Below are 25578 nucleotides of genomic sequence, written 5' to 3' on the forward strand. Positions count from 1 at the left end.
ACACCAACCTATAGCACCAGCGAGGAGGATCCAGAACCGAGGCCCACAGAGCCTGGGCAGTAGCAACACAGCACATTAATACACTTTAAACAATCAATACACTTACCTATGGGGGAATTTAATAGCAATACATTCAAATATGTTCATTATTGAGGTGCAGAAGAGTGCAGAAGTTGTTCAGTGGCACAGTACAATATATCTCACCTCACTGACCACCTTTTGCGGTCTAGTTGTGTTATCTTATTTATGTCACCATTTTAGACATTCACATTTAAGTCAGCCCAGAGAAGTGAGGGAGACAGAGCCAAAATGGAAGGAAGAGAGAGAGAGAGAGAGAGAGAGAGAGAGAGAGAGAGAGAGAGAGAGAGAGAGAGAGAGAGAGAGAGAGAGAGAGAGAGAGAGAGAGAGAGAGAGAGAGAGAGATGTCTGACTGATTCAGATGGAGGTGTAGTGTCTTGTAAAGCTGGTGAGTCTAATCTTTTCAGGCAAGATAAGATTTACTGAATGTTCCACCTCCTCCTGATTGTTGCCACCTGCCTCTCTCAGCAGGTGTTTCCTTTGCCGCCGAACAAGCTTGCTGTACTTGGCATTGGCCAACCAAGTCTCACAACGACCGAAAAACACAATACCTGTTGTCCCCAGGATGACTAAGCAGGTGAGCAGGGCTAGCATGGCAAAGCAGAGGAGCTGACCATGGGTGACAAGGCCACCAGAGGAATGGACTGTCTCCTTTAAAGTGATCTTCAGCAGATCTCTCTCGGGTGGTCTGAGAAGCTTGTGGAAGGCATGGGCAGGGAGGGAGTAGTGCTGGGGAGTAAGTGAGAGCATCCGGTGGTCAGATGGTTTAGTGGGCTTGGACTTGGTCTTCAGTCTATGCTGCAGAGAGCACGTAGGGCCTGTGAACCCTTTTTGGCAAACACAGTGGTAGGCTCCATTTGGATGACCGACACACATGCCTCCATTGGCACAGGGCTCACCATTGCAAGGATAGAGGATGGGGGCAGTGTCATTACAGGTGAAACCAGAGAAGCTGTTGGGGCAGACACAAGTAAAGGCCAGGCCATGGTTGGTGCAGTTGCCGCCATTGAAGCAGGGGTTGGGCTGGCAGCTGTCAGCATTGATCTCACAGAAATCTCCGGCAAACCCTGGGGGACATACGCAGGAAGAGTAAGCCGCTAAACCATCTTCATCCGTGCACGTGCCTCCATTCTGACAAGGAGAGCTGAAGGGCAAAGAAGAAGAGTTTGATTTAAAAAATAAATCACCATTTGGGACTGTCATCAGTTATACAGTGCTGTATATACTCCAGCATTGTCTGATATGCCATGCTGTGTTTTTAGATTGGATTTACTTGTTTCACTTCATGAGTTCTTAAGAAACACAGCTCTTCTATTTCTATGCAAATAAAATCTGTGACAGTAACCACAAACAAAAGGAGTCGTGTTGTTACCTTGGTAACTTCTGCACCCTCATATTTGGTTCATTTTATCATTTCCAAAAATAAATACCACCCTGAGTTAGTAAACTGGTAAATAGTGAGGGAGGACAACAAAAAAAAGAAGAAAGAAAAATAAAGCAATATCTGTAGCCAGTTACACAAATTCCTTATTTTTTTTTGTCTGGGCTTATAAAATAGACATCCACTTTTGCAGACTGTTAAGAAGACTTATCTGGTTCTGCAGACTGCGGCTGCTAAATGAAACCTCATACAAGCCCAAATAATAGAGATTAATTTCCCCAGACAACACAGCAGCTCCGGTCATCACATTCCTGAAATTTAAGTAAGCCTCAAATGATTACTCACTGGACAAGCAGTGAAAATATGATTTATTGATACTGTGCTGCATTGGATTTTGGGTTAGTTTTTCAAAGCCAATAACAACGCAGGCTTACAAAGATCTTCTGAGCCTGGAGGGCTCTGTCAGCTAGCTGCGTCCCCAGAGAGTCTTTTATATAGACCTAATTGGTTGGAGGATGATTCCTTCACAGATCATTGGCATGTGGCACTGGTTTACAATGAGCACATTTTACGGTCTAAATTAAAGATGTTAATTGGGCTAGCTAGTTCATCTAATATGCCGGTACCCGTTGGTGAAGCAGGGGCCTTTCTTCAGGTGGCAGTTTTCCCCAGTGTAGCCGGGAGGACAGATACAGAGGTATCCCCCCTCCCCCGTCTCAATGCAGGTGGCATTGCTAGAGCAAGGCTTGGATGAACAGAGACGTGTATCTGCAAAAATAAAAAAGAACGAACATTGTGCATGCCCTTTTTACATCTTACGTGATGTCTCTCTCTGTCTCTCTCTTTCCCTCCCTCACCCATGCCCGCACGTACACGCACACACACACACACACACACACACACACACACACACACACACACACATACACACAGGTTTTCCTTCCATTTTCGTCTTTCCCTCTCGTTAGCTCTCTCTCTGAGTGCATCACATCGCCAGTAATTAAAACTGAAGCAAAAAAAAAAACCCTACAAAATACAAGCAAGCAGCTCACACAGAAATCATCCAAGACAGAAAAGTAGACTGATCTCAATGATAAGCAGGCCAAGTATAGAGTCAGAGGCCAGAAGGGATTTTTCAATTAATATTCCCAGTGGTTTCTAAAATGGATACCTCTTCCTCTCTCTTTTTTTTTTTTGTCTGAGGTGAAGGTGATTTTCATTCACACGTAATATTAAGCTCATGTTATATCTATTTTCGGATGAATACATCCTCACAGTAGTCACACATGAATGATTCAAAGAAAGAGACGTGCCTTCGAGTGTACTGAAACAGTGTCTTAAGAGTCAGACTGGACTTACCTTGGTCACACAAACTGCCCACCCATCCATCCTCACAGATGCACTGCCAAGCCTTCTGACATGAACCATGCAAACAACCAGGAAAGGGTACACACCGGTTGCACGTCTCTCCCTGCCACCCTGGTTTACACCTGTTAAACAGCAGGCTGGTTTAAATTAAAGCAAGTTGTGCATTTCAGCATCGTGGTGGAGCGGTGCCTCCACAATGAGAGATATGCATGGGATACAACACAATATAGACAAAAGGCTATGTTTCTCCCAAAATGCAAAACACCATATCTGAAAAGCAGATAAGAATGGATCACCCATGTGAGGTAAACTCCACACAGCGGGCACTTCATCAAGCCATCGTGATAAAACTGGTCGAAAGAGCCCAAAACTACAAACAAAATCGTTTTTAATGGTCCAATCAAAGAGAGGGAAAAAATCCTAAAATGATTCAGCTGATCAAATTGTGAAAGCACTTATCTGGATTGTGGGAATGTCCGAGTCCCCATGTGTAGAGTCCACGTTATGGTCATGTTATGATGACCTACCTGCACTCTCCTGGTTCCTCACAGAACCCGCCTTCTGGGTTGCATCCTGCGCTGCATTCCAAACCTCGGAGAAAAAAAACAGGGACACTGCATTGAGACATGAACCCCCCCATCAAAGATTAAAAGCAATGCAATATTTGAAACCCCCATAGTCAGTGCAGTAGATGGTTACGGTGGTGACGACGTTAATTAGCCCGGGAGGATAATTATCTTTGCGTCGTTCCTCAAAATAAATAATTTACATTTACCTTCGGCGATGCCAGTCACGACCAGGATTAAACCAGCCGCTGTGAGACGCATTTTAATTCCGACGCCAATATGTCTTGCGTTGGGCTTGCCCTGTTAAAAAGAAAATAAAAGGAAAAAAAAACAATGAAAATAAAGAAAAATCACACCGGTTAAGTCGTAGGTAGTGCTCCATTTCTCTGCCAAGAAGTGATCCATTGGCACCCCCGAGGGGCGGCACATTGCTCAAAAGTTGATGCAGGTATTGCGATTGGCGCGCAAACACGTTGGCATCGCGCCTAATCCGTTTCCCTTTGCACTGGAAGTACAGCGGGGGGGGGGGGGAGAAAGGAAGATATAGCTAGAACAGGATCAAACGATGAAATAAAGAACTAGCAAAGCGAAAGAAACTTGAAAAAAAAACATCCTGATGACTTTCAGAGTCACGAAGAGAGGAAAATTTGGCACACCGTCACATCACCGGGCTTACCTACGGCGCGTTATTGGCGCTCCGGTCCGGGTCGACTGGACTCATGCTTGCGCCATGTGTATGGCGTCGCTGTGCTCACACTCCTGCTGCGTCTCTGGAGCGCGTGGAGGTTTTTGGTGGGCTCTGCATCGCGCAGGCAGCGTTCAAGCGTAACACAGATGTAGCACGCTCCTCCCCTCATTGGAGAGCATCCATCCGGCGGTCTGACCCCCCCCCCTCGTGAGGTCGTCTATGTCTGACCAAAGCTGTCGCACCTGAACAGTGTCTTCGGGGGAAACCGCTTAACCCTGCAGTCGAGCTAAAAACAGAAGAAAAAGATTTACGGGTATTGATCATGATGTGAAGAAAAGAGAGATCTAGGCAGCTCGAAGCCATTCTGTCTTTGACACGATCTGAGTGACTCGTGTGACAAGGCGCTTACCTGGCATACATCTTAATAACGTCCTACGCTATTCTTGGTCCAGTTCCCAATTCTCCTTCATTATTACCAAGGGCAGCAAATGACATTTTCTTCCCTTTCCTTCCTTAAGCACAGGGCTTATTTTAAAGGCCCAATTATTCCTTCTTTTTTCCTTTCTTTTTTGATGGGGTGGGGGGTGGGGGGGTATAATTGGATCCGCACAGATTTTAAAATTGATGGCCATGCACCAAGGGAACTCTGCTTGTCTGTCTACTTTCCTATAGTCCCCTTTTCCCTGACACCTCTTAATCAAAGAGATGGTGACGACATGTATTTCTACAGCTGCAACTATACAGACAGTTGAGCTGCACTGCGTGCTGTTTGGACAGGTGTGAGGGTGAAAGCCAGACACGGTCTGCTCCCCTCCCCCTTTTCTGTGTGCCAACGAAGATTCATCTTTATACGTATAACCTCACAACTCTTCTTAGATATGAGGATGCCACGATCATCCTGGGCAAGACTTGTACAAGACTTGTACAGGCATTCAGCTTTGGTGATATGTATATATTAGTCTACAATATGGAAATCAGCAGTGAGCCGTGTGTGCGCGCGCGCGCGCGTGATAGACGTCATGTGGGAGACACAGGCGAGACAGAGCGGGGAGAGAAGGAGAACCAGATAATGCTCCTCAAGATTTAGTATCAACTTTTGAAAGGTCTCCTGGCGGCGTCCCCCTTATTTCAGTCTGATGCTAAAGTGTTTGATTTGCAACGTTCCCAGATCACCTCCCAAACAGAGTTTCGCAGCCCAGGATAACATGACGGCGCTGATATGATTCCCTGGCTCCAGCTACCCTCCAGATTCACATCAGCCACTCCTTTTAATGAAATGTCAGGGTTTTTTTATGTGCTTTATTAAAGTGAAGGAGTCATCCATTGATTTTTCTCAGCACTAATCTCATCGGAGATCTGCTCTTTCTACAGTGTCGTCCTCAGTGCCCCTAGTTTAAAATGGACATCTACTCATGCATGATTGGATGTGTGTGTGTGTGTGTGTGCGCGCGCGTTTGTGTGTTTAATGTGTTGACTCAGTTAAGACAATAAGACAGTTGGACATTAGTGCGACAGTCGAAGAAACTCCCACATCATTCGTTCATTTGGTTTGATATATATATATATATATATATATATATATATATATATATATATATATATATATATATGCATGCAGTATTTATTTATTTATTTATTTATTTATTTGCAGTACTGTGCAGATGTGTTCATTTATGCATGCAAACATGTGCGCTCCAGATGTGAATTGGAAATTGTAGACAAGTAGTTATGTGGTTGTGTTTGTGTGTGTGTGTGTGCACATACGAAATTATGCACCTGCAGGAAATAGCCAATTCATATTGTCTCACAATAAGATATGAGGAATTATTTTCATCTCCAAATAGAAAAGCCAGCCCCCGTGCAGCTTTCTTTTCTGCTATGCATGCAGATGAGCATTATGCACTGACGAAGAGGACGTTATGCATTATACACTACAGGATACTGCTAGATAGCCATAGTACAAATGTATAATTAAATAATGTAAATCCACTGGAGATGTGACCATAAAGATATTCAGTGAACTCTAACTGAATAAAGGTATACTTATTGCAAACGCATTGCAGCTTTTGATGGACAATATTTTGGTCTCACTTCTCAGACTGCAAACATTGATTTACAGGAAATGAAAGGAAATTGAGTGCTAAAGAAAATTAACCAGATAATCCATGATGGCAGCTCAGTCCCTCCAATCCAGTGGTTTTAAGATCATTAAACAGGAGCTCATTCCAGCAGGGGCTCAATGGGCTGTATTCAAGAGTGCGCGCACACACGCACGCACGCACGCACACACACACACACACACATATATAAACTCTCTCAATATATATCCATCCATCCATCCATTATCTGAACCGCTTATCCTGCTCTCAGGGTCGCGGGGATGCTGGAGACTATTCCAGCAGTCATTGGGTGGCAGGCAGGGAGCCACCCTGGACAGGCCACCAGGCCATCAGAGGGCCCACACACACACACACACATTCATTCCTAGGGACAATTTAGTACTGCCAATTCACCTGACTTACATGTCTTTGGAGTGTGGGAGGAAACCAGAGCCCCCGCAGGAAACCCACGCAGAAACGGGCAGAACATGCAAACTCCACACAGAGGACAACCCGGGACGACCCACCAGGGTTGGACTTCCCTGGGGCTCGAACCCAGGACCTTCTTGCTGTGAGGTGACCGTGCTAACCACTGCGCCACCGTGCAGCCACCCCCACACACACACACACACACACACACACACACACACACACACACACACACATACATGTGTGTATATACACATATACATACACACACACACACATATACATACGTATAATCCGCTTATTTGTTGAGCACTTTTATCAACTACACCATTGATGGTTTCTGGGGAAAAATGCTATATATACACTACCGTTCAAAAGTTTGGGATCACCCAAACAATTTTGTGTTTTCCATGAAAAGTCACACTTATTCACCACCATATGTTGTGAAATGAATAGAAAATAGAGTCAAGACATTGACAAGGTTAGAAATAATGATTTGTATTTGAAATAAGATTTTTTTTACATCAAACTTTGCTTTCGTCAAAGAATCCTCCATTTGCAGCAATTACAGAATTGCAGACCTTTGGCATTCTAGCTGTTAATTTGTTGAGGTAATCTGGAGAAATTGCACCCCACGCTTCCAGAAGCAGCTCCCACAAGTTGGATTGGTTGGATGGGCACTTCTTTGAGCAGATTGAGTTTCTGGAGCATCACATTTGTGGGGTCAATTAAACGCTCAAAATGGCCAGAAAAAGAGAACTTTCATCTGAAACTCGACAGTCTATTCTTGTTCTTAGAAATGAAGGCTATTCCATGCGAGAAATTGCTAAGAAATTGAAGATTTCCTACACCGGTGTGTACTACTCCCTTCAGAGGACAGCACAAACAGGCTCTAACAGGTACTATTTAATGAAGATGCCAGTTGGGGACCTGTGAGGCGTCTGTTTCTCAAACTAGAGACTCTAATGTACTTATCTTCTTGCTCAGTTGTGCAACGCGGCCTCCCACTTCTTTTTCTACTCTGGTTAGAGCCTGTTTGTGCTGTCCTCTGAAGGGAGTAGTACACACCGGTGTAGGAAATCTTCAATTTCTTAGCAATTTCTCGCATGGAATAGCCTTCATTTCTAAGAACAAGAATAGACTGTCGAGTTTCAGATGAAAGTTCTCTTTTTCTGGCCATTTTGAGCGTTTAATTGACCCCACAAATGTGATGCTCCAGAAACTCAATCTGCTCAAAGAAGTGCCCATCCAACCAATCCAACTTGTGGGAGCTGCTTCTGGAAGCGTGGGGTGCAATTTCTCCAGATTACCTCAACAAATTAACAGCTAGAATGCCAAAGGTCTGCAATGCTGTAATTGCTGCAAATGGAGGATTCTTTGACGAAAGCAAAGTTTGATGTAAAAAAAATCTTATTTCAAATACAAATCATTATTTCTAACCTTGTCAATGTCTTGACTCTATTTTCTATTCATTTCACAACATATGGTGGTGAATAAGTGTGACTTTTCATGGAAAACACAAAATTGTTTGGGTGATCCCAAACTTTTGAACGGTAGTGTATATATATATATATATATATATATATATATATATATATATATATATATATATATAGTGTTGGTGCTGAAAATGTGCATCTTTTTTTGTGGTGCACTGCAGCTAATCAAGAGCCCCCACCCCACCCCACCCCCCCAGAAGGGAACAGAATATCCATCTAAAGTGCCAAAAGAAACCTGTCCCGGTGTGAGGAGAATTTTGTGGAAATGATGAAGCCAATGTGCTGACTCAGAAAGGTGTGAGAAGTGTTTCATAACCCCAGGGGATACAGCTTCACACTCAGAAGTGGTTTGCAATTGAGAAGCAGAAAGTAAATTGTTCATCCACGTAGTCTCTTGACACCAATTTTCATCGCCATAAAGATTTCATAACGCTATATGATTGCATGACATCCATGAGCAAGCTTCCTCCCCCATCTCTTAGGGACACAAGCAGACAGGTGTGTGTGTGTGCGTGTGTTTTATTTTATCTTCCATCATCACAATTATCAAATGTGTGCTAGCTCACCGAGGAGGAACCTGGAACTGCCTTTGGGATTAAGTGCTCTACTTACTGGTTTTTTCTTAGGGTGTTAGAAGCGAAGCTAAAGGTGTGTAGTTGTTTCGACAGTCACTGATCTTGAGTGATTTGGCTCACCTCTCCTCTGACTTCTGCTTCATGTCCCATTCTGAGTTTTGCTGGGAGCTGGGCTACCTGTGATTGCTACATAGAATATGAGAGTTGCATCATCTTTGATGGCATCCTCTGCTTGTTTGAAGAATGCATCTTAGTCCAAAAGTGATTAAAAAAAAGGTGAGGGGGGGGGCAGCATCTCAGCTTCTGGAGGAAAAAACAAAACAAATGCCTTTGGCCTCGAACAACAGACAGACAGTCAAAGCACACAAGCTCAGATGCACTTGAATAATGAATCAGCCTTTTTTATTCTCAGCGTGTTGAGTAGCGGAAAAACTATTTTATCTTTGCAGCCCAAGTGCTCCCACAGAAGGTAGATAGCTGTTGAAGCAGAATGCAAACTCTGTTTTCCTTGGCCACCAATTACATGGCAGGTACTGTATAGTAGAGCTGTTCTGTGTTGACTGGCAGTATACAATACACTATCCAAAGGGCAGACTACTCGGGCCGCACTCTCCCAAAAGAACCTCAATCAACCTCCACTGCAAGCTTTTAATTTCCATGTTTCCCAGTCTCCTTCATCCACCCATCTGCTCCACATATGTTTTTGAACTAGCACTCAATATGTCAGAAGACAACATGGTAAGAGCGGCACAGTGGAGCAGTGGTTAGCACAGTCACCTCACAGCAAGAAGGTCCTGGGTTCGAGCTCCAGGGTGGTCCAACCTTGGGGGTCATCCCAGGTCATTCTCTGTGTGGAGTTTGCATGTTCTCCCTGTGTTTGCATGGGTTTGCTCCAGGTGCTCCAGTTTCCTCCCACAGTCCAACGACATGTAGGTCAGGTGTATTGGCCGTACTAAATTGTCCCTAGGTGAGCATGTGTTGGCCCTGTGATGGACTGGCGGCCTATCCAAGGTGTATCCTTGCCTGCCACCCAATGACTGCTGGGATTGGCTCCAGCATTCCATAACCCTAAGTAGGATAAGTGGTTTGGATAATGGATGGATGGACAACATGATAAATGTGATGTGTGCTGTCAAACCATGTCTGTGGGATGTTGAAAGTGAGTCACTAAATTGTTACAATTTGATTTCAGCATTCGAACAGAGGACGACTGACACTTAGCTACATTACCTGCCAGATAGGTTTGTGTTTTACAGTAGGCACACTCTCTTGTAAGGTAAGCTAATGGTGTTGCACTTGCAGTGGTGTCATCAAAGACATGTACATGCACGGCACAAATACTGTTTATCTCTTTTTCTTGGGATGTATTTCTACCCAATCCCTGCTGACCTTCTGTTTATATAGGTGGCAGGGTCACAAAGCTCCAACCTCTCTCACACACAATCAAACCCTCTCTCACACACTATCAAACCCTCTCTCACACATTATTAAACCCTCTCTCACACACTATCAAACCCTCTCTCACACACTATTAAACCCTCTCTCACACACTATCAAACTCTCGCACTTGCACTATCAAACCTCTCCCACACACCATCAAACCCTCTCTCACACACTATCAAACCCTCTTGCACACTATTAAACCCTCTCTCATGCACTATCAAACCCTCTTGCACACTATTAAACCCTCTCTCATGCACTATCAAACCCTCTCACACACCATTAAACCCTCTCTCACACACTATCAAACCCTCTCTCACACACTATTAAACCCTCTCTCAAACACTATCAAACCCTCTCTTACACACTATTAAACCCTCTCTCACACACTATCAAACCCTCTCTCACACACTATTAAACCCTCTCACACACTATCAAACTCTCGCACTTGCACTATCAAACCTCTCCCACACACCATCAAACCCTCTCTCACACACTATCAAACCCTCTTGCACACTATTAAACCCTCTCTCATGCACTATCAAACCCACTCACACATTATTAAACCCTCTCTCATGCACTATCAAACCCTCTCACACACTATCAAACCCTCTCTCACACACTATTAAACCCTCTCTCATGCACTATCAAACCCTCTCACACACTATCAAACCCTCTCTCACACACTATCAAATGCTCTGCTATCTTTTATTGACTCATTATAATTTTTGCTACCTCACTTATTTTTACTACCTCACTTGTTATACTAAATGTTGTTTGCCCTTGTTTTTATCTTGTTTTTAATCATTAACCTTGTCTAGTGTTGCTGGTCCGAGAGATACCAAATGAAATTTCGTTGTGTGCACACAATGACAATAAGATCTTATCTTATCTTATCCACACACTATCAAACCCACTCTCATGCACTATCAAACCTCTCACATGCATTATCAAACCCTCTCTCACACACTATCAAACTCTCTCACACATGCTGAAATTACCACGACCTCTTAACACTCGCATTATGTGGTGGTGGCATGTGTTAAGATTGTGTGCCTCCCCAAACATCCGGTAAATGCCATTGTGTCGGGTTTTCATTACGTCATGGTGATGTTATTGTGGGACGTTCTTTGAACGTCTTGCAATAATGTCCCCATGAAGTCCCGGGGACGTCTAGTAGATTTTCCCCTAATGTCTCTGTAACGTCCTTGGGGAACGTCCCCATGACGTCCCGGGGACGTCTGCAGAACTTTCCCCTAACATCCCTGTAATGTCCTTGGGACGTTACAGAGACGTTCCGCTATAACATCTCCAGGACGGTGCTGTAACGTCTAGAGGACTTTCCTCTAACATCCCTGTAATGTCCTCAGGGAACGTCCCACAATAATGTCCCCGTGACGTCCCGTGGACGTCTAGAGGACTTTCCCCTAACGTCCCTGTAATGTCCCGAGGACATTACAGGGACGTCCCGTGATAACGTCCCCATGACGTAATGAAAACCCTACACAATGACATTTATCAGACGTTCGGAGAGGAACGTTTTTTGTTTGCTGGGTGACTGCCTGCTCTGACGACATTGAGGCTCTGAAACGTGAGGTAAAGCAGCTGGGAACCCTAACTGGGTCACTACTAAATAAATTTGAAGACCTAGAGTCTAGATCCAGGAAGAACAATATTAGGATTGTGGGGTACCAGAGGCAGAGGGCCCTAATAGTTGCTCCACAACTTCAGTTTCAGACCTACTGCAGGAAGCATTCAACTATATTTAGCACAAAAAGTAAGGAAAATTGTGTTTGGTAGATTATGTCTTTGTTGTAACAATACTTCTTGGCAATAAATCTTATACCGCTGGAAAGCCTGTTTATTTCCCTTTTAAATGGTGCCACATTTGTAATGAACATGCATTTGTGGGATGAGCAGCAGAGCTGAGTATGTGGGTTGCGCCCATGAAAAATTTGCCAAATCTTCTCTGCCAATGCCAAACAGCTTATTTTGCTGTTGCTGTTGACTCTTGTTTTGAGCTTCTGGTACCCCAGGTGCTGACAACCAGGTGCCTGATATAAGATTTATTGCCAAGAAGCATTGTTACAACAAAGAAATAATCTACCAAACACAAATTTCCTTACTTTTTGTGCTAAGTTTATATAGGTGACACCCTGTTGATAGACAGGTCTCACAGATCACTAAAGCCGGTGCCAAAGCCAGGACGGTGACTCAGAACTATTGTAGCATGCCTGAATTACTGCAATAACTGTGCTGATATATTGCATCTCGCCAGGGAGAAGCAGGGGATTAAGGTGAAGGCCATGACCCTATCAGTCTACCCTGACTACACCACATGGGTGGCCAAGGCCTGTGCAGCCTTCAATGGAGTCAGGCAGCAATTCAGAGGACTAGAGGGAGTCCGGTTTGGTATCTCTCATCCGGCCCGATTTTGCATCACCTATAACGGCATGGAGAAGATTTTTCTGGACCTAGAAGAGGCCCAATCCTATGTCATGCAGGCCATGATTCCTCATGCTGCTCGAGCGGACAGAGACACCATCCTTGTTACTTCATGAGGTCCACACCAAAATGAAGGAGGATAAACTGATACTGATACCTTGAGTCCAAACCTTTTGACACTTGAAAATATAACTGTTCTCTGATGCTACCAGTGGGCACAACAGTTACGTGAGTATTTACTCTGGATCATTTGTTTCAATATTTTATAGGTTTGGTGCTCTTTTTAAGGGCTATATTTTGATACTTGTTTCTACCCCAGGTTTGGGCTTTTTTTGCCTGATTTCATTATTACTGTTATTGCTGTCGCTGTTTTGAATGTTACTGATGATATTGTTTTTGTTCGCTGTTATAAGGTTTTTACTATTCTGACTATTATTGCCTTTTGTGCTTTAAAAGTCTGACAAGACATGTTCTGCAGGCTTTAGTTAGTTTAGCGGTTTCCCGTACAAACCACCTTTCATGTGCTTTTAAGGAAGATAGTGCAATCTTCCATTTTGGGGGGATATCCACATAGGGATTTAGGACTCCCCTTTTTCTTCTTTTCTTATTCTGTTTCTTTTTAATTTGTTTTTCTTTTCTATTTTATTTTTATTTGAAAAAGACTAAATATGGGGACTATAAACTATTCAGACCCATATCACTTGATCCCATTGCACAGCTTGTAATAAATTAGGGTCTATTCGGCTCATCAGCTGCAATATTTAAGGAATCCACCATCCCATTAAATGCAGCCGTGTGTTTGCACACCTGAAATTGCTGGGCTCAGAGACTTCGCACTAATGAATGCACCAAACTTGAGAGAGGCTGGATTGGGGAAATATTTTGTTCCAAATATGAGAATAGGTCCAGAGGCACAGCAATACTTATCTAAAAGGGAATCCGTTTTGTTCCAGCTTCAGTAATTGCTGATAATAATGGCAGATACATAATTGGTGGTGAACTTTTTGGTTCACAGATTGATTTAGCTAATGTCTACCGTCCGAACTGGGACAACTCACAGTTTCTCTCCCACTTTATAGCTAAAATACCAGATATCCACACACACACCATGTAGTTTTGGGAGATGACTTCAGCTGCGTGCTGCACCCAAGCCTGAGCAAGTACAGACCTGGACCCAATAGTGCGATTTCCAAATTCGGTAAGGTTCTTCTGTCATTTATAGATTTATACAAACTTACAGACTCATGAAGAAACACAAATCCTACAGCTAAACAATACTATTTTTTTCTCGTCAGTTCACCACTCATATTCACAAATCGATTTTTTTCTTGCTCGATAGCGGTTCTCCCCCATTAGTCACAAACTACCAGTACCACAGCATAGTCATCTCTGATCACAGCCCGGTTCAGTTAGATATGTGTCTCCGCAATAGTGTAGCACCGCAGCGTACTTGGCGACGAGATCTTTTGTTTCTGTCCAGCAATAAATTCATCAAGTTTGTAAATGATCAACATGATACTTACCTAGACAGTAACACGACCCTAGGTATGTCATACACTATAATCTGGGAATCCCTCAAAGCCTTAGAGGACAAATTATCTCTTATTCGGCTTTTGAGACGTGAAAATGCACAAATGTCTTTCAGAACTGTCTACTCAGATAGCAGATATAGACGAGACATTTTCTACTGACCCGAAACCTGAATTATATAAGGAATGACTACTGCTATAGACTTAATTTGACAACTTGTCAATCAGACATACTGAACAACTTTTATTTGAATCAAGGCAAACATTTAACGAACATGGCCACAAAACAGGTAGACTGCTATTCCATCAACTTAAACAAGCGGTGGCCAACAGAGCTAGAGATACATGTGGTGCCTGGCGTGACTTCCATACATCCCAAAACTATTGATGATAGTTTCAAAGAATTGTATAGTAATCTCTATGCAACAGAGGCTAATGTAGATACTTCTGAGGTTAATGCTTTCCTTGGCAAAATAAAGATTTCAATGATTGACCCAGAAGCCCAAAGCAGCCTAGAAGCTACTATAACATGTCAAGAAATTACTCAAGCTGTTAACTCCATGCAAACCAGCAGGGCCAGATGGGTTTCGCATAGTATTTTATAAATCTTTTTCTTCAAAATTATCTCCCATCTTATGCTCTGTAAACCAAGAAACACTACCGGAACAAAAACTACCTGAAATGATGACACAGGCAACCATTTCAGTTCTATCAACAAAAAACAAAAAAAAAGAAAAAGGCAGAGATCCATTAGACTGTGGTGCCTATTGGCCTATAAGCATTCTGTGTTCTGATTCTGACTATAAAATTCTCACCAAGATCCTCTCCCAACACATTGAAACAGTGATTTCTAGCATCATTGCACCTGACCAAACAGGTTTTATACCAGGTAGGCAATGGTTCTACAACATGTGCTCTGTTCTTCTCATTCTACTCAACAAACAGAAGTTGTACTTTCCCTAAACGATGAGAAAGCTTTCGATCCGATCAAATGGAAGTATCTTCTGGCTGTTCTGAAAAGATTTGGATTCGGCCCAGTATTCATTACATAGATCAGACTACTTTATGCAACCCAAAAGGTGTCAGTGCAAACCAATTCCATATGTTCAGACTACTTTCTACTCTATCGCAGCGTTAAGATAAAGCTGTGGCCTATCTCCATATTTATTTAATATTGCTATTTAGCCTTGGCTATAGCCCTTAGAGCAGGAGAAAAGATAGCTGGCATCATGAGAGGGGGCTCTACCCATAAAGTTTCACTTTATGCGGACAACCTCCTTCTCTACATATCTGATCCAGTAGAATCCCTACCTCAGCTTATAGATACGTTTCACCACCTCGGAAGACTCTCGGGCTATAAATTAAACTTCTCCAAAAGTCTGCTTTTTCCTATTAACCAAATAGTGTCAGATCTTAACTACAATAAATTTCCATTTAAACTGGAACACCATTAATTTACCTATCTGGTAATCACTGATACACGATCTTATGATGATTTATATGACCATACCTTTAAAAACTTACTACACTGTACAAAACTAGATCTTGTGAAATGGGCATCACTACCAGCTTCCTTAACAGGTAGGGTTAATACACGTAAAATGACAGTGCTGCCTCATTTCCTGTATCTGTTCCAAATGATTCCTTTCTTTTTACCTAAATCTATGTTTCGTGATCCTGACAGTCACATCGCTTCATTTGTTTGGGATAAATCCAGGCCACAATCAAAAAGAACCATTTTGGAGATGCCTATGTTAATGGGATACTGGGAATGTCTAATCTTATGCTTTATTACCGGTCAGCCAACATAGTTAAATTAACTTCCTGGATTGCAGAGTTTGAAAATAAAAGTGGCCCCACATGGGCCCTTATGGAGACCCGTTCTAATCCCAAAGTCTCTCCAATATCATTACTGAGTTCTCCACTACCCGGGGAACTATTAAACATGCCAATAATCCTGTGATAAAAAGCTCTCTTAGAATTTGGCGTCAATTCAGAAAGCACTTTAATTTTAATAGTACATGCAGCCATATGCCCTTGACACATAACCATCTTTTTCTTCCTTCCCAGACTGATGCAGCATTTCAAATGTGGCATAACAACGGTTTGATCTTTTTTAGCGACCTTTTCATAGATGGTATTTTTGCTTCATTTGAACTTCTCCAACAGGACCATAATATACCAAAGACACACTTTTTTTTTTTTAGATACCTTCTGGCCCACAGCTTTGTCAAAGATACTCGTTCCCTGCCCTGCAGGAAAAGAGCATATTAGACATCATATGGGACTGGGACCCAGCTACCAAGGGAAATGTTTCTAAAATATATAAGATTATCCAAGCTACTGGCACACCTCCTTTGGACTAAACAAAATCAGCCTGGGTACATGATTTACACATCGAGCTCACTGAAGAGATGTGGAAACATCCTTACAGTGCATTCACACCACCTCTCTCTGCCTTAGGCATCGCCTTATTCAATTCAAAGTGCTACATCGTTTACATTACACGAGAGAGAAGCTGCCCAAATTCTATCCCAGTATGGATCCCACTTGTATTAGTTGCCACCTGAACCCAGCCACAGTTCGGCACATGTTTTGGGTATGCCCAACTTTGACTACATTTTGGGGTCGTATCTTCGAAGCTTTCTCATATCGTTGTTGTAAAACAATCAAACCCAGCCCAATCAATGCCATTTTTGGAGTTCCCAGTGAGGGCGTAGACATATACACCGGAAGCCTGGAGACATTCTCCACAATTGGAAGTCTGATAACTTCCCATCATTCATAAGTTGGATTAAAGAAGGGCTATCTTTAATTCCATTAGAAAAACTCAGATATAACAGGTTTAAGTCCTGTCAGAAATGTATGGATATCTAGTCTCCCTTTATAGAATTCACTCTTGCTCTGTCTTTTTTAGAAATACCAGAATAGATCTCTTTGCTCCCAATTACAGCAACTACCCTTTTTTTTCTAAGTATTATGACTAGGAATGGGTGATCCTTTAATAATTCAGGATAATTTAGCTTGAATAAGTGCCTTATTCATGTGTTATTGTCGATGAGTCTGTCCACCTGTACTTAAATATGTGTATTGAGATGTGTGGGTATGTAAATCTCTTTGTTTATAATTATGTGCATATACTTTATATATCTGTGTGTATATGTGTACATGTTTGTGTGCATATATGTACTTCGCACTAGATTTCTGACTATCGTGCATTTTTAATTGATGATTTTGTTTGTTTTATTGTTTATTTTTTCGCTCTGATTTGCTTGTTTTTTGTTTTTTTGGTGGAGGGGGTGTCCAGGGGATGGGGGGTTGTGTGTTTTAATTTTTGTGCGTATATTTTTAAGAGGAAAAAAGCCCTATAAATAAAGTTAAAAAAATACTTAATTTTTAGAGTGTCTGTTCCGTTGCCCACCAATGTGGGGATCGGCAATTCGAATCCCTGTGTTGCCTCCGGCTTGGTCGGGCGTCTCTACAGACACAATTGGCTGTGTCTGCGGGTGGGAAGCCAGATGTGGGTATGTGTCCTAGTCGCTGCACTAGCGCCTCCTCTGGTCAGTTGGGGTGCCTGTTCAGGGAGGAGGGGGAATAGCGTGATCCTGCCGTGCGCTACGTTCTCCTGGTGAAACTCCTCACTGTCAGGTGGAAAGACGCGGCTGGTGATTCCATATGTATCGGAGGAGGCATGTGGTAGTCTGCAGCCATCCCGGATCAGCACAGGGGGTGCAGCAGTGACCGGGACAGCTAGGAAGAGTGGAGTAATTGGCCATGTACTATTGGGGAGAAAAAGGGAGAGAGGGAAGGGGAAAAACACCTTCATTTGGAGCAATAAAGACATTAAATACAAGGGTAAATTACTCTTTTTGCAGCACTGGGTGGACAAGACAATTCTACTTGTGAATCAGCTTCTTAATGAAAATGGCTTTCTCCTTTCATACTTTGAATTTTTAAATAAATTTGAATTTTGTGCAACGCCAAAGGAATATGACATTGATGCTATTCCAGGTGGTGTTTTAATGCTTTTGAAGTCTGCCCCCAAAGGCTCAGACTGCATCATTCCATCACTGATCCAGGAGATATCCATATCACTAATGATTTTTTATTAACTAGTAAGACAACTAACAATCACATGATAAGGTCAGTTTTTCTCAAGGATCTAACTTGCGCCCCAGATGCTACAATTTATTGGAATAATCTTTAGTTGGAACAAAACCTGGACACTTCACAAAATGTTCTTATTGTCTAATGAAATAATTGAAGTTAATTACAAGATCATTCACAAACGCTACCTTGTGAAGGGTACTCCTGCCTTGTACAACCCTAATACACAGTAAAAAAAAAAATCGTAAAAAAACGGTAATTTTCCGGCAGCTGGGGCGCCAAAAAAATACCGTAAAATGACAGACAATTACTTTCTCATAAAAATACGGTTATTTTCCATAATTAAAATACATTTTATAGTTGTAATTTTAACAAGATTTTGCCTTATTTTCAGGTTGTTTTTAACGTTTAATTACAAACATTTTACGTTTTAAAACAATATTACCTATAAATATGGTGAATAAACATTGTAATACGAGTAATAATGCTTAAATTTACAGAAATGTGCTGTTATTAGTTGGTTTAATGACATTTTATATAAAGAGGTTGTATAATAATGTATATTTGATGTAATATAACAGTATACATCACAAAATGATGTGATTCATCTTTCAAAACATGTAAAAAAAATGTTGAAAAACTAGATATTGGGTTTACAATTGCAAAAATTGAGTGTTAATTTTACATCACATCAAATGTATATTTAGTTATTTTACGTTGTTTTTAACTTTTAATTACAAACATTTTACGTGTTAAAACAATGAAATCACCTATAAATATGGTGAATAAACATTGTAATATGAATAATAACGCTTAAATTTACAGAAATGTGCTGTCATTTTATGTAAAGAGGTTGTATAATAATTTATATTTGATGTAATACAACAGTATATGACACAAAATAATGTGATTCATCTTTCAAAACATGTCAAAAAACTTGAAAAACTAGATATTGGGTTTACAATTGCAACAATTCAGTTTATTGTAAATTTAGTTTTTTGTGTTCGTTTACATAGATTTTCTGAATATTTAATGGACTTTCAACTTAAACAACTATGCTCACCTATACAATTACACCAGAATTATTCTAATTTTAAATGGTTTAAACTGTTTTTTGGCCAGTGGGAAAAGGGGCTTAAATTAATTGTTTGAATGAGACTAAGCTGAACAAGAACAGCTACAATTTCCCGTTCTCAGTATTTTTATTTAACTTAACGGGTAACCATTATTACAGCAAAATTCAGAAATAAATTAAATTAAAATGACTGTCTGGTTCTGAAACAAAAAAAACAAAAACAAAAGCTAGCTATTAAAATTCAATTGAATTGGAAATGAAAGAAAAAAGAAAAAGGTAAAAAAATTTAAAAAAAGTTGAGTTACCAACTTGCAGCAACATTCAAAGCATCCATAACAACGTGGATTATAAACTTCGTCAAACCTCACTGGTAATGACTCTATACTCTATCCAAGGCAAGTAATTATACATCTACAACATTGATAACAAAGCTACATAACAAATAGCTTACATGAAACCTCACTGGATATAACAGTCTATAACTTGGACAACATATCCATAACTTGTGAGCACTTATTCCCTCCACTCGTAGTCTGCAATTTTGGTTATCAGTGTGAGAACCTTTGGACTGACAGCTTGTTTTTTGGTGGCGTTCCGCTTCACTTTTGATCCCTTGTCTGGATTTATCTTGAAGAGGCACCTGTCAAATAAAAAAAAAAAACAACAACTTTAGTGACTGTGGACTGTACTTTAATGTTTTCATACATTTGCAATAAGGTTACACAACAGTGTAGAAAGAGTGTTTGGACATACAGGGCACTGTGGAACAGAGATGTAATGAAAAGATGTGAGTATTGTGTATATGTATTGTTTATGAATGTGTATGAATGTTTGGTGGTGGTCGGAGGGGCCGTTTGGTGCGAAATGGCAACCACGCTTCCGTCAGTCTGCCCCAGGGCAGCTGTGGCTACAAACATAGTTTACCACCACCGAGAATGTGTATGAATGAATGGCGGTCTTTGTAAAGCACTTTGGGGGTCTTGAAAAGCGCTATATAAATCCAAGCCATTATCATCATTGGTATTGCAAATACTATTTCAGGGAGAAGAACGTAACTTCGGTCAGGAGGATCTGCTACTCAAAGGTTTCTTGGGTATTTGAGTTTTGTTTTGTCATTATTTCATAAATAAGCATTAACAAGCACCTGTTTCTGTGACTTGACATAAGCATGAATAAGGATAAATAAGAGACATAGCCAGTCCTAAAAACAAAAATGAACTCTCAGGTACAGTTCGGACCATTTTTCACGCATTTTTTTTAGTCATAACTCTCCCTTGTGATATCAAATGACGTAAATTACATAAATTTACATAATTCTTGAAATTTTATTATAAAAAATTCAAAAGGTCAGTAATACATTGTCCTACTCCATGTATGGGTCGATCTTTCATTATTGTATTTCATAACCAAATCAGAAAAAGAGAAAACAAGGTTGTTTTTCTCTTACAATAAAAAAGAAAATTAAAATAAAGTTTTGGATTTTATCATTTTGTTATTGTGATATTTGGATAAATTCAGGAAATGCTTGGAGACTTGTGGAAGTGCAGGTGCTTTACTTTCAGCCTACATGCACAGCAGAAAAGCCTGACCAGAGATCTGCCTGCCGACCAGCACTCACGGCAGGAGACAAGTCACCCAGACCGGGCGGGAACCAGCACCATCTTCAGTTATGTCCCTTCAGCCTCAGAGGTTAGTAACGTTATCTAACAGCTGAGCCACACAGTAAACTAACTTCAGCCCACTGAGAAATATCCACAACACAAGTCCATCTTCAGCTGGCGGGCGGCCCGTCATCTCAGCAGCTCCATGCTGCTGCTCTCCGCGACCCAACTCCACCCCCTAGTGGGGCCTCCTCGTGGCAGTGCTGACTCCTGACCGGTCTGAGTGACTTGTCTCCTGGCATGAGTGCTCGTGCGCAGCAGGGAGTCAGGCTTTCCTGATCTGCATGTAGGCTGAAAGTAAAGCACCTGCACCTCCATAAATCTCCAAGCATTCCCCAATTTATCCAAATAAAAAAAAAATCGCCCAAAGATGGATCATGAATTGAAAGGTGTGTGAATGTGCCACATTGTGACCAACAAAGCTTCCTATTATGACCAACACCTGTGAAGTGTGCTGGGAGAGCTCTGGTTTCTTCTGGTTTCGTGAAGAACCAGGAGAGCCTGTGGCTGCTCCTGGAACTCCAACGCTGAGGTGCTACTGTCAGAGCAATAAAACTTTAAGAATAAAAAAGCTAAATATTCACCAAGAACCATAGAAGGAGATTTAACTATGATAACAGATGCAGATGCCTACAGCTGGGTCATCCTTCTCACTTCAGGTAGTAATCTGATATTTTACAGATGACCATCTTTACCTTGAATAAAATGTAATAACAGAATGGTGTTTCTGGAAAGGGAAAACAACAACAATGTAAATCAAACCATACTGTGAATTAGTGAACTGTCCCACCCTCAGTGGACATGAAAGTGAACTCATCCTCCCACACTGAAGACATCCCCTGGTTTCTTCAGGATTCAGTCAGGATGCTCCATGAACAGGCAGGATCAGCATGCTACGTCAGTGATTTTGGAGCTTCCTGCTACTTTCAGCTCAGTTCTGAATGTTTTATCTTTATCACTAAGATTAAAAAAAGTGCACTGAAATCGCATTATTAGGCCTCTGTATTGTTGATGAGGGCAGAGGTGGGCTGCAAAAAATTTCGAGATTTTCAAGTGGGCCCTGAGTTGACAAAGTTTGGGAACCCCTGTACTAATCATTTCAGCACTTGAGCAGTGCTCAGTTTTATGTGCATTATATATCTTATTTTGATGTATTAAATTGACTAGCGCTGTCTTACCTCTGTAAGAACTCCAAAGTTGACGCTTGGGCTGCTGGGTAAGATATGTTCATACAGTAGTACGAACCAAACATCAGCATAAGAGCATCACTGAAAACTCTGATGTGGCCATTCACAATGGTCTGGTCTGCAGACAGCATGTAATTATCCGCTGCCAAAGTCGAGTTTCCTGTTGTGTACAAGGACAAGAGAAAAGGGGAACATTTTCGTGACAAACTGAGCCAAAAGACCATAACTCCAACAACTGAAATGTTGTGCTGAAATACTGAAAATTGCTGAGTCCAGTACAACAATAACAATCAAAGTAATGGTAATAGTTTTGTTTTTTTGTTTTAATATATTGTGGTTTGAAGTATTATTAGTTCAGTCAGACAACTCTGAAGTGCGAAAAATAAATTATTGAGCATAAGCATGGCAAGCTGAAGCACAGCATAGGGTTCTTGAACATGGCTGCAGCAGGTTTGACATCAGGCTCTGTCTCAGTTTATTCATTCCCTGAATAATGATCTGCTTGACAGACATTACAAGGAATGAACAGCAGACCCCACAGAGGATCATAGAAACAGAGCCCACAGGTGGATGCTGGGGAGGTGCAGTACCTCAGGAGCAGTACGAGCAGCGGCAGCAAATGCAATAGCAAAACAGAGGCAGCAGCAGAGCAGCGGTGACAGCAGCAGCAGAATAGCCAGGAATGAGCAGGTAAGCATGCGACTGATCAGCTGATCAGGATGCGCACAACTTGAGTAGTCTGCCTGAACTACAGTAACTCCGCAGGCTTCACATCATTAATATCAATGCATAAACATATTTCAGGATACATATGCAGTAAATGGGGAAATCTTAGGGATGGTCTCAAATACTATGAAGCCGAGAATAGCTACAACCACAATAACAGCCAATCAGACAATAACCCAATCAAGAAGTGTAAATTCAAAACTTTAACTTTCGATACTATAAAGAGTTATCATGCACAGAAAATAAGCTGTTCAGTAAAGTTATCACAATATTAAAATAACAGTATCTTAAATGTAAATAGAATAGAAAAAGACAAATATTCATACCACACACAACAATACATGGTGTACTTGGAAGTTCAGCACAGTCCACTTCAGAGGGCAAGGTTGTTTGATCCACTTTGTAGAACATCTGTTCTTCTTCTTCATTGAAGTACTTGAGGAGCAGTGGAAGAAACGCTGCAACATTCACATCTGCAACATTTTTGCTTGATGTTTCCATTTCCTTGAAGATGGTCTCCATCTTCCCTGTCTTGTCACTAGATTTAAGAAATGAAATAACTCTGGAACATTTATTTGCTATGTTTATGTCTTCGATGTCCACGCCTGTAAGCTCTTTAAAATGAGTCTTCATGCCAGTTGTCTCAAACAGATATGGCCACTCCTTTTTCAAGTCAGAAGTGTCAGTCCCACTGATAATGTCTTTTCTCTGAGTGAAGTGGCTCTCATCATTTTCTCAATGGTTGTGCTGTCACAGCATCTTTCTCTCCACATTTTTTTTAACTCTTCTTGTGCATGTTTCTGGGATTCAAGGGTTTCACCAGTTGGCAGCCATGTTGGTTGCCAGTTTATACACCCGTTAAGTGCCTAGTCTTCTTTTCTGAGGTGGGGTATCCTCTCCTTCACTGCTGCTAATAATTCATCTCTTTAAGGAAAGTGAAGTGTTTCCTCTCTTCAGGTTATCCACTCTGCTGACCATCTGTTTGGTGAGTGAGTCATACCCACTTCCTACAACTTCACCTTCAATGACGTCAGTAAATGCCACAGGTTAGGCCTTTGTCATCTTCCTTGCTATCTCACCGATATGTTTCTTCCCAGGTGTTGGGCACACGGTTAAGATTTTACTGACAATGAGCCGTATGATTTCAAGTCTCTCACTTTTTTTTGGCCGCTTTCTTGTTTCCAGCTTTCTGATGATCTCAGATGGAATTTTCTGCCAAGGAATTTGAAATTTAAAATGCCAGCTGTTGTCATACAGTCAACGAGGTGTGATATCCATACTTGAATTACTTGTTGACCGCGGTGAACTTGCAGTTGCTGAGCTGTAACCACCTGAAGAGTACACAGAGAACATTAGCTGTTACGAAATAATAGGTGGGTTTTCATGCAGCCTTTTTCCTCTTTCTGGCCGTGTTCGGGCAAGATTTCTTTTGCTAGTTACTGATTTTAAACAGAATTTGCAGTTCACAATGTATTGTTTTTCATGGAAAAATGAGGTGAGTCCCTGGGACGCATGGATAGTGAGTTTAGTGAGTCCTTTCAGATTTTAATGCGTCAGAGACGCAGGACGCAGACCTAGCAACATCACTGGTTACAGGTAATTACATTATTTTTCAGCCCATCTAACCCAAAAGAGAGTGATTCTGTGCAACAGAGGCATGTACTCACCAGAAAGGGGCATCTCATCAGACGGTGTTACTGGACTTGCACTGGTACTGGCTCTGCTGAAATGTTCGTTGCTTTGGTAACTTGGAGGACTGTCCAAGACATCTTGTTGGCCTTAATAAAGAACACATAGTAGTAATATTACCATACAGACATCACATAGCTCGATCTGGGTATATTAATAACTAACATAATTATATACTCAGTAGCCAATTGGTACATTTCAAAGTGTTACTTTCTCCATATAATGCAGTACAGTACACCACCACTACCACCCACTATGGAATCAATGATGAACAAGATATAATTTATAGTTATCACCTTTTTGAAAACAACAAAAATGTAGAGAAGATTCTTTCAAGTATAATTCATAGTAGAGCTGCTGTATTGGGCTGCATTAATTTGAACAAGTGTACCTAATAAGTTTATTTTGAATATGCACATTTTTCTAATGTGAAAGTGTATTATGTACAAATTGAAACACATACTTGTCTTTTTGAGCAGTGACAGAAGTTTCCTGACTTCAATTGGTCTCGGGACAGAAAGGGGGTCACGCTCCTGCAGGTAGCTCAGGTCCTTCAGGTCCTCAACTCCTAAATCTTGCAGATGCTCAAGCAAAGGCTCAGGGTCTTTCAGTTTAGGAAGACTTGATTTGATGAAAGACAGAAGTGGACTCTGTATCCATGACTAGGAGGACTAGAAGGGATGAAAAATGCTGTTCTTCAAACATTACTGTCAGATTTTAATCTCTCAAACTCCAGATTACTCTGAGTCAACAATGCTATGCTTAAGTGAAATTACTCTCGTCCCACAAAGCATGTACACAGGCAAAGGATAATAATCTAGTTTCCACTCAGGCTTCCAACATTTCATGCTCTGCCTTGCTTGTTTCACTTCATACAATCCAAATTCTGGCATATAGGACACGTCATGAGGTGTAACAATAAAGTACACATGCTGATCCTGCGTTACAAGCATGAGCTCAATCTGTCCGAATTCAAGTGCCTTGCCTTGGTTTGGTTTAGACACAGAAAGAGTCCCTTTTTGTACTGAGTGCCTTT

The 25578-nt window shown here is 41.4% G+C and overlaps 1 protein-coding gene across 1 annotated transcript; it reads right to left on the bottom strand.

Moving 5' to 3' along the window:
- Positions 1 to 435: 435 nt before the first annotated feature.
- LOC130126848 (protein delta homolog 1) lies at positions 436 to 3654 on the bottom strand. The gene is made up of 5 exons (XM_056296491.1): positions 3603 to 3654; positions 3355 to 3418; positions 2819 to 2949; positions 2086 to 2227; positions 436 to 1222 (listed from the first exon to the last, which is right to left on the bottom strand). Exons 1-5 carry the CDS (start codon positions 3652 to 3654, stop codon positions 436 to 438), a joined length of 1176 nt encoding a protein of 391 aa, XP_056152466.1.
- Between the last annotated feature and the right edge of the window lie 21924 nt (positions 3655 to 25578).

The sequence above is a fragment of the Lampris incognitus genome, chromosome 16, assembly GCF_029633865.1.
Source record: "Lampris incognitus isolate fLamInc1 chromosome 16, fLamInc1.hap2, whole genome shotgun sequence".
In the NCBI taxonomy this organism is placed as follows: domain Eukaryota; kingdom Metazoa; phylum Chordata; class Actinopteri; order Lampriformes; family Lampridae; genus Lampris; species Lampris incognitus.

Bases quoted from the DNA above. Each gene is read 5' to 3' on its own strand.
- LOC130126848 (XM_056296491.1), bottom strand. From the start codon at position 3,654: ATGCGTCTCACAGCGGCTGGTTTAATCCTGGTCGTGACTGGCATCGCC. The intron at 3,419-3,602 runs GTAAATGTAAAT...TTTTTCTCCGAG, and splicing joins CGTGACTGGCATCGCCGAAG to GTTTGGAATGCAGCGCAGGA. The intron at 1,223-2,085 runs GTACCGGCATAT...TTTGCCCTTCAG, and splicing joins GGCCCCTGCTTCACCAACGG to CTCTCCTTGTCAGAATGGAG.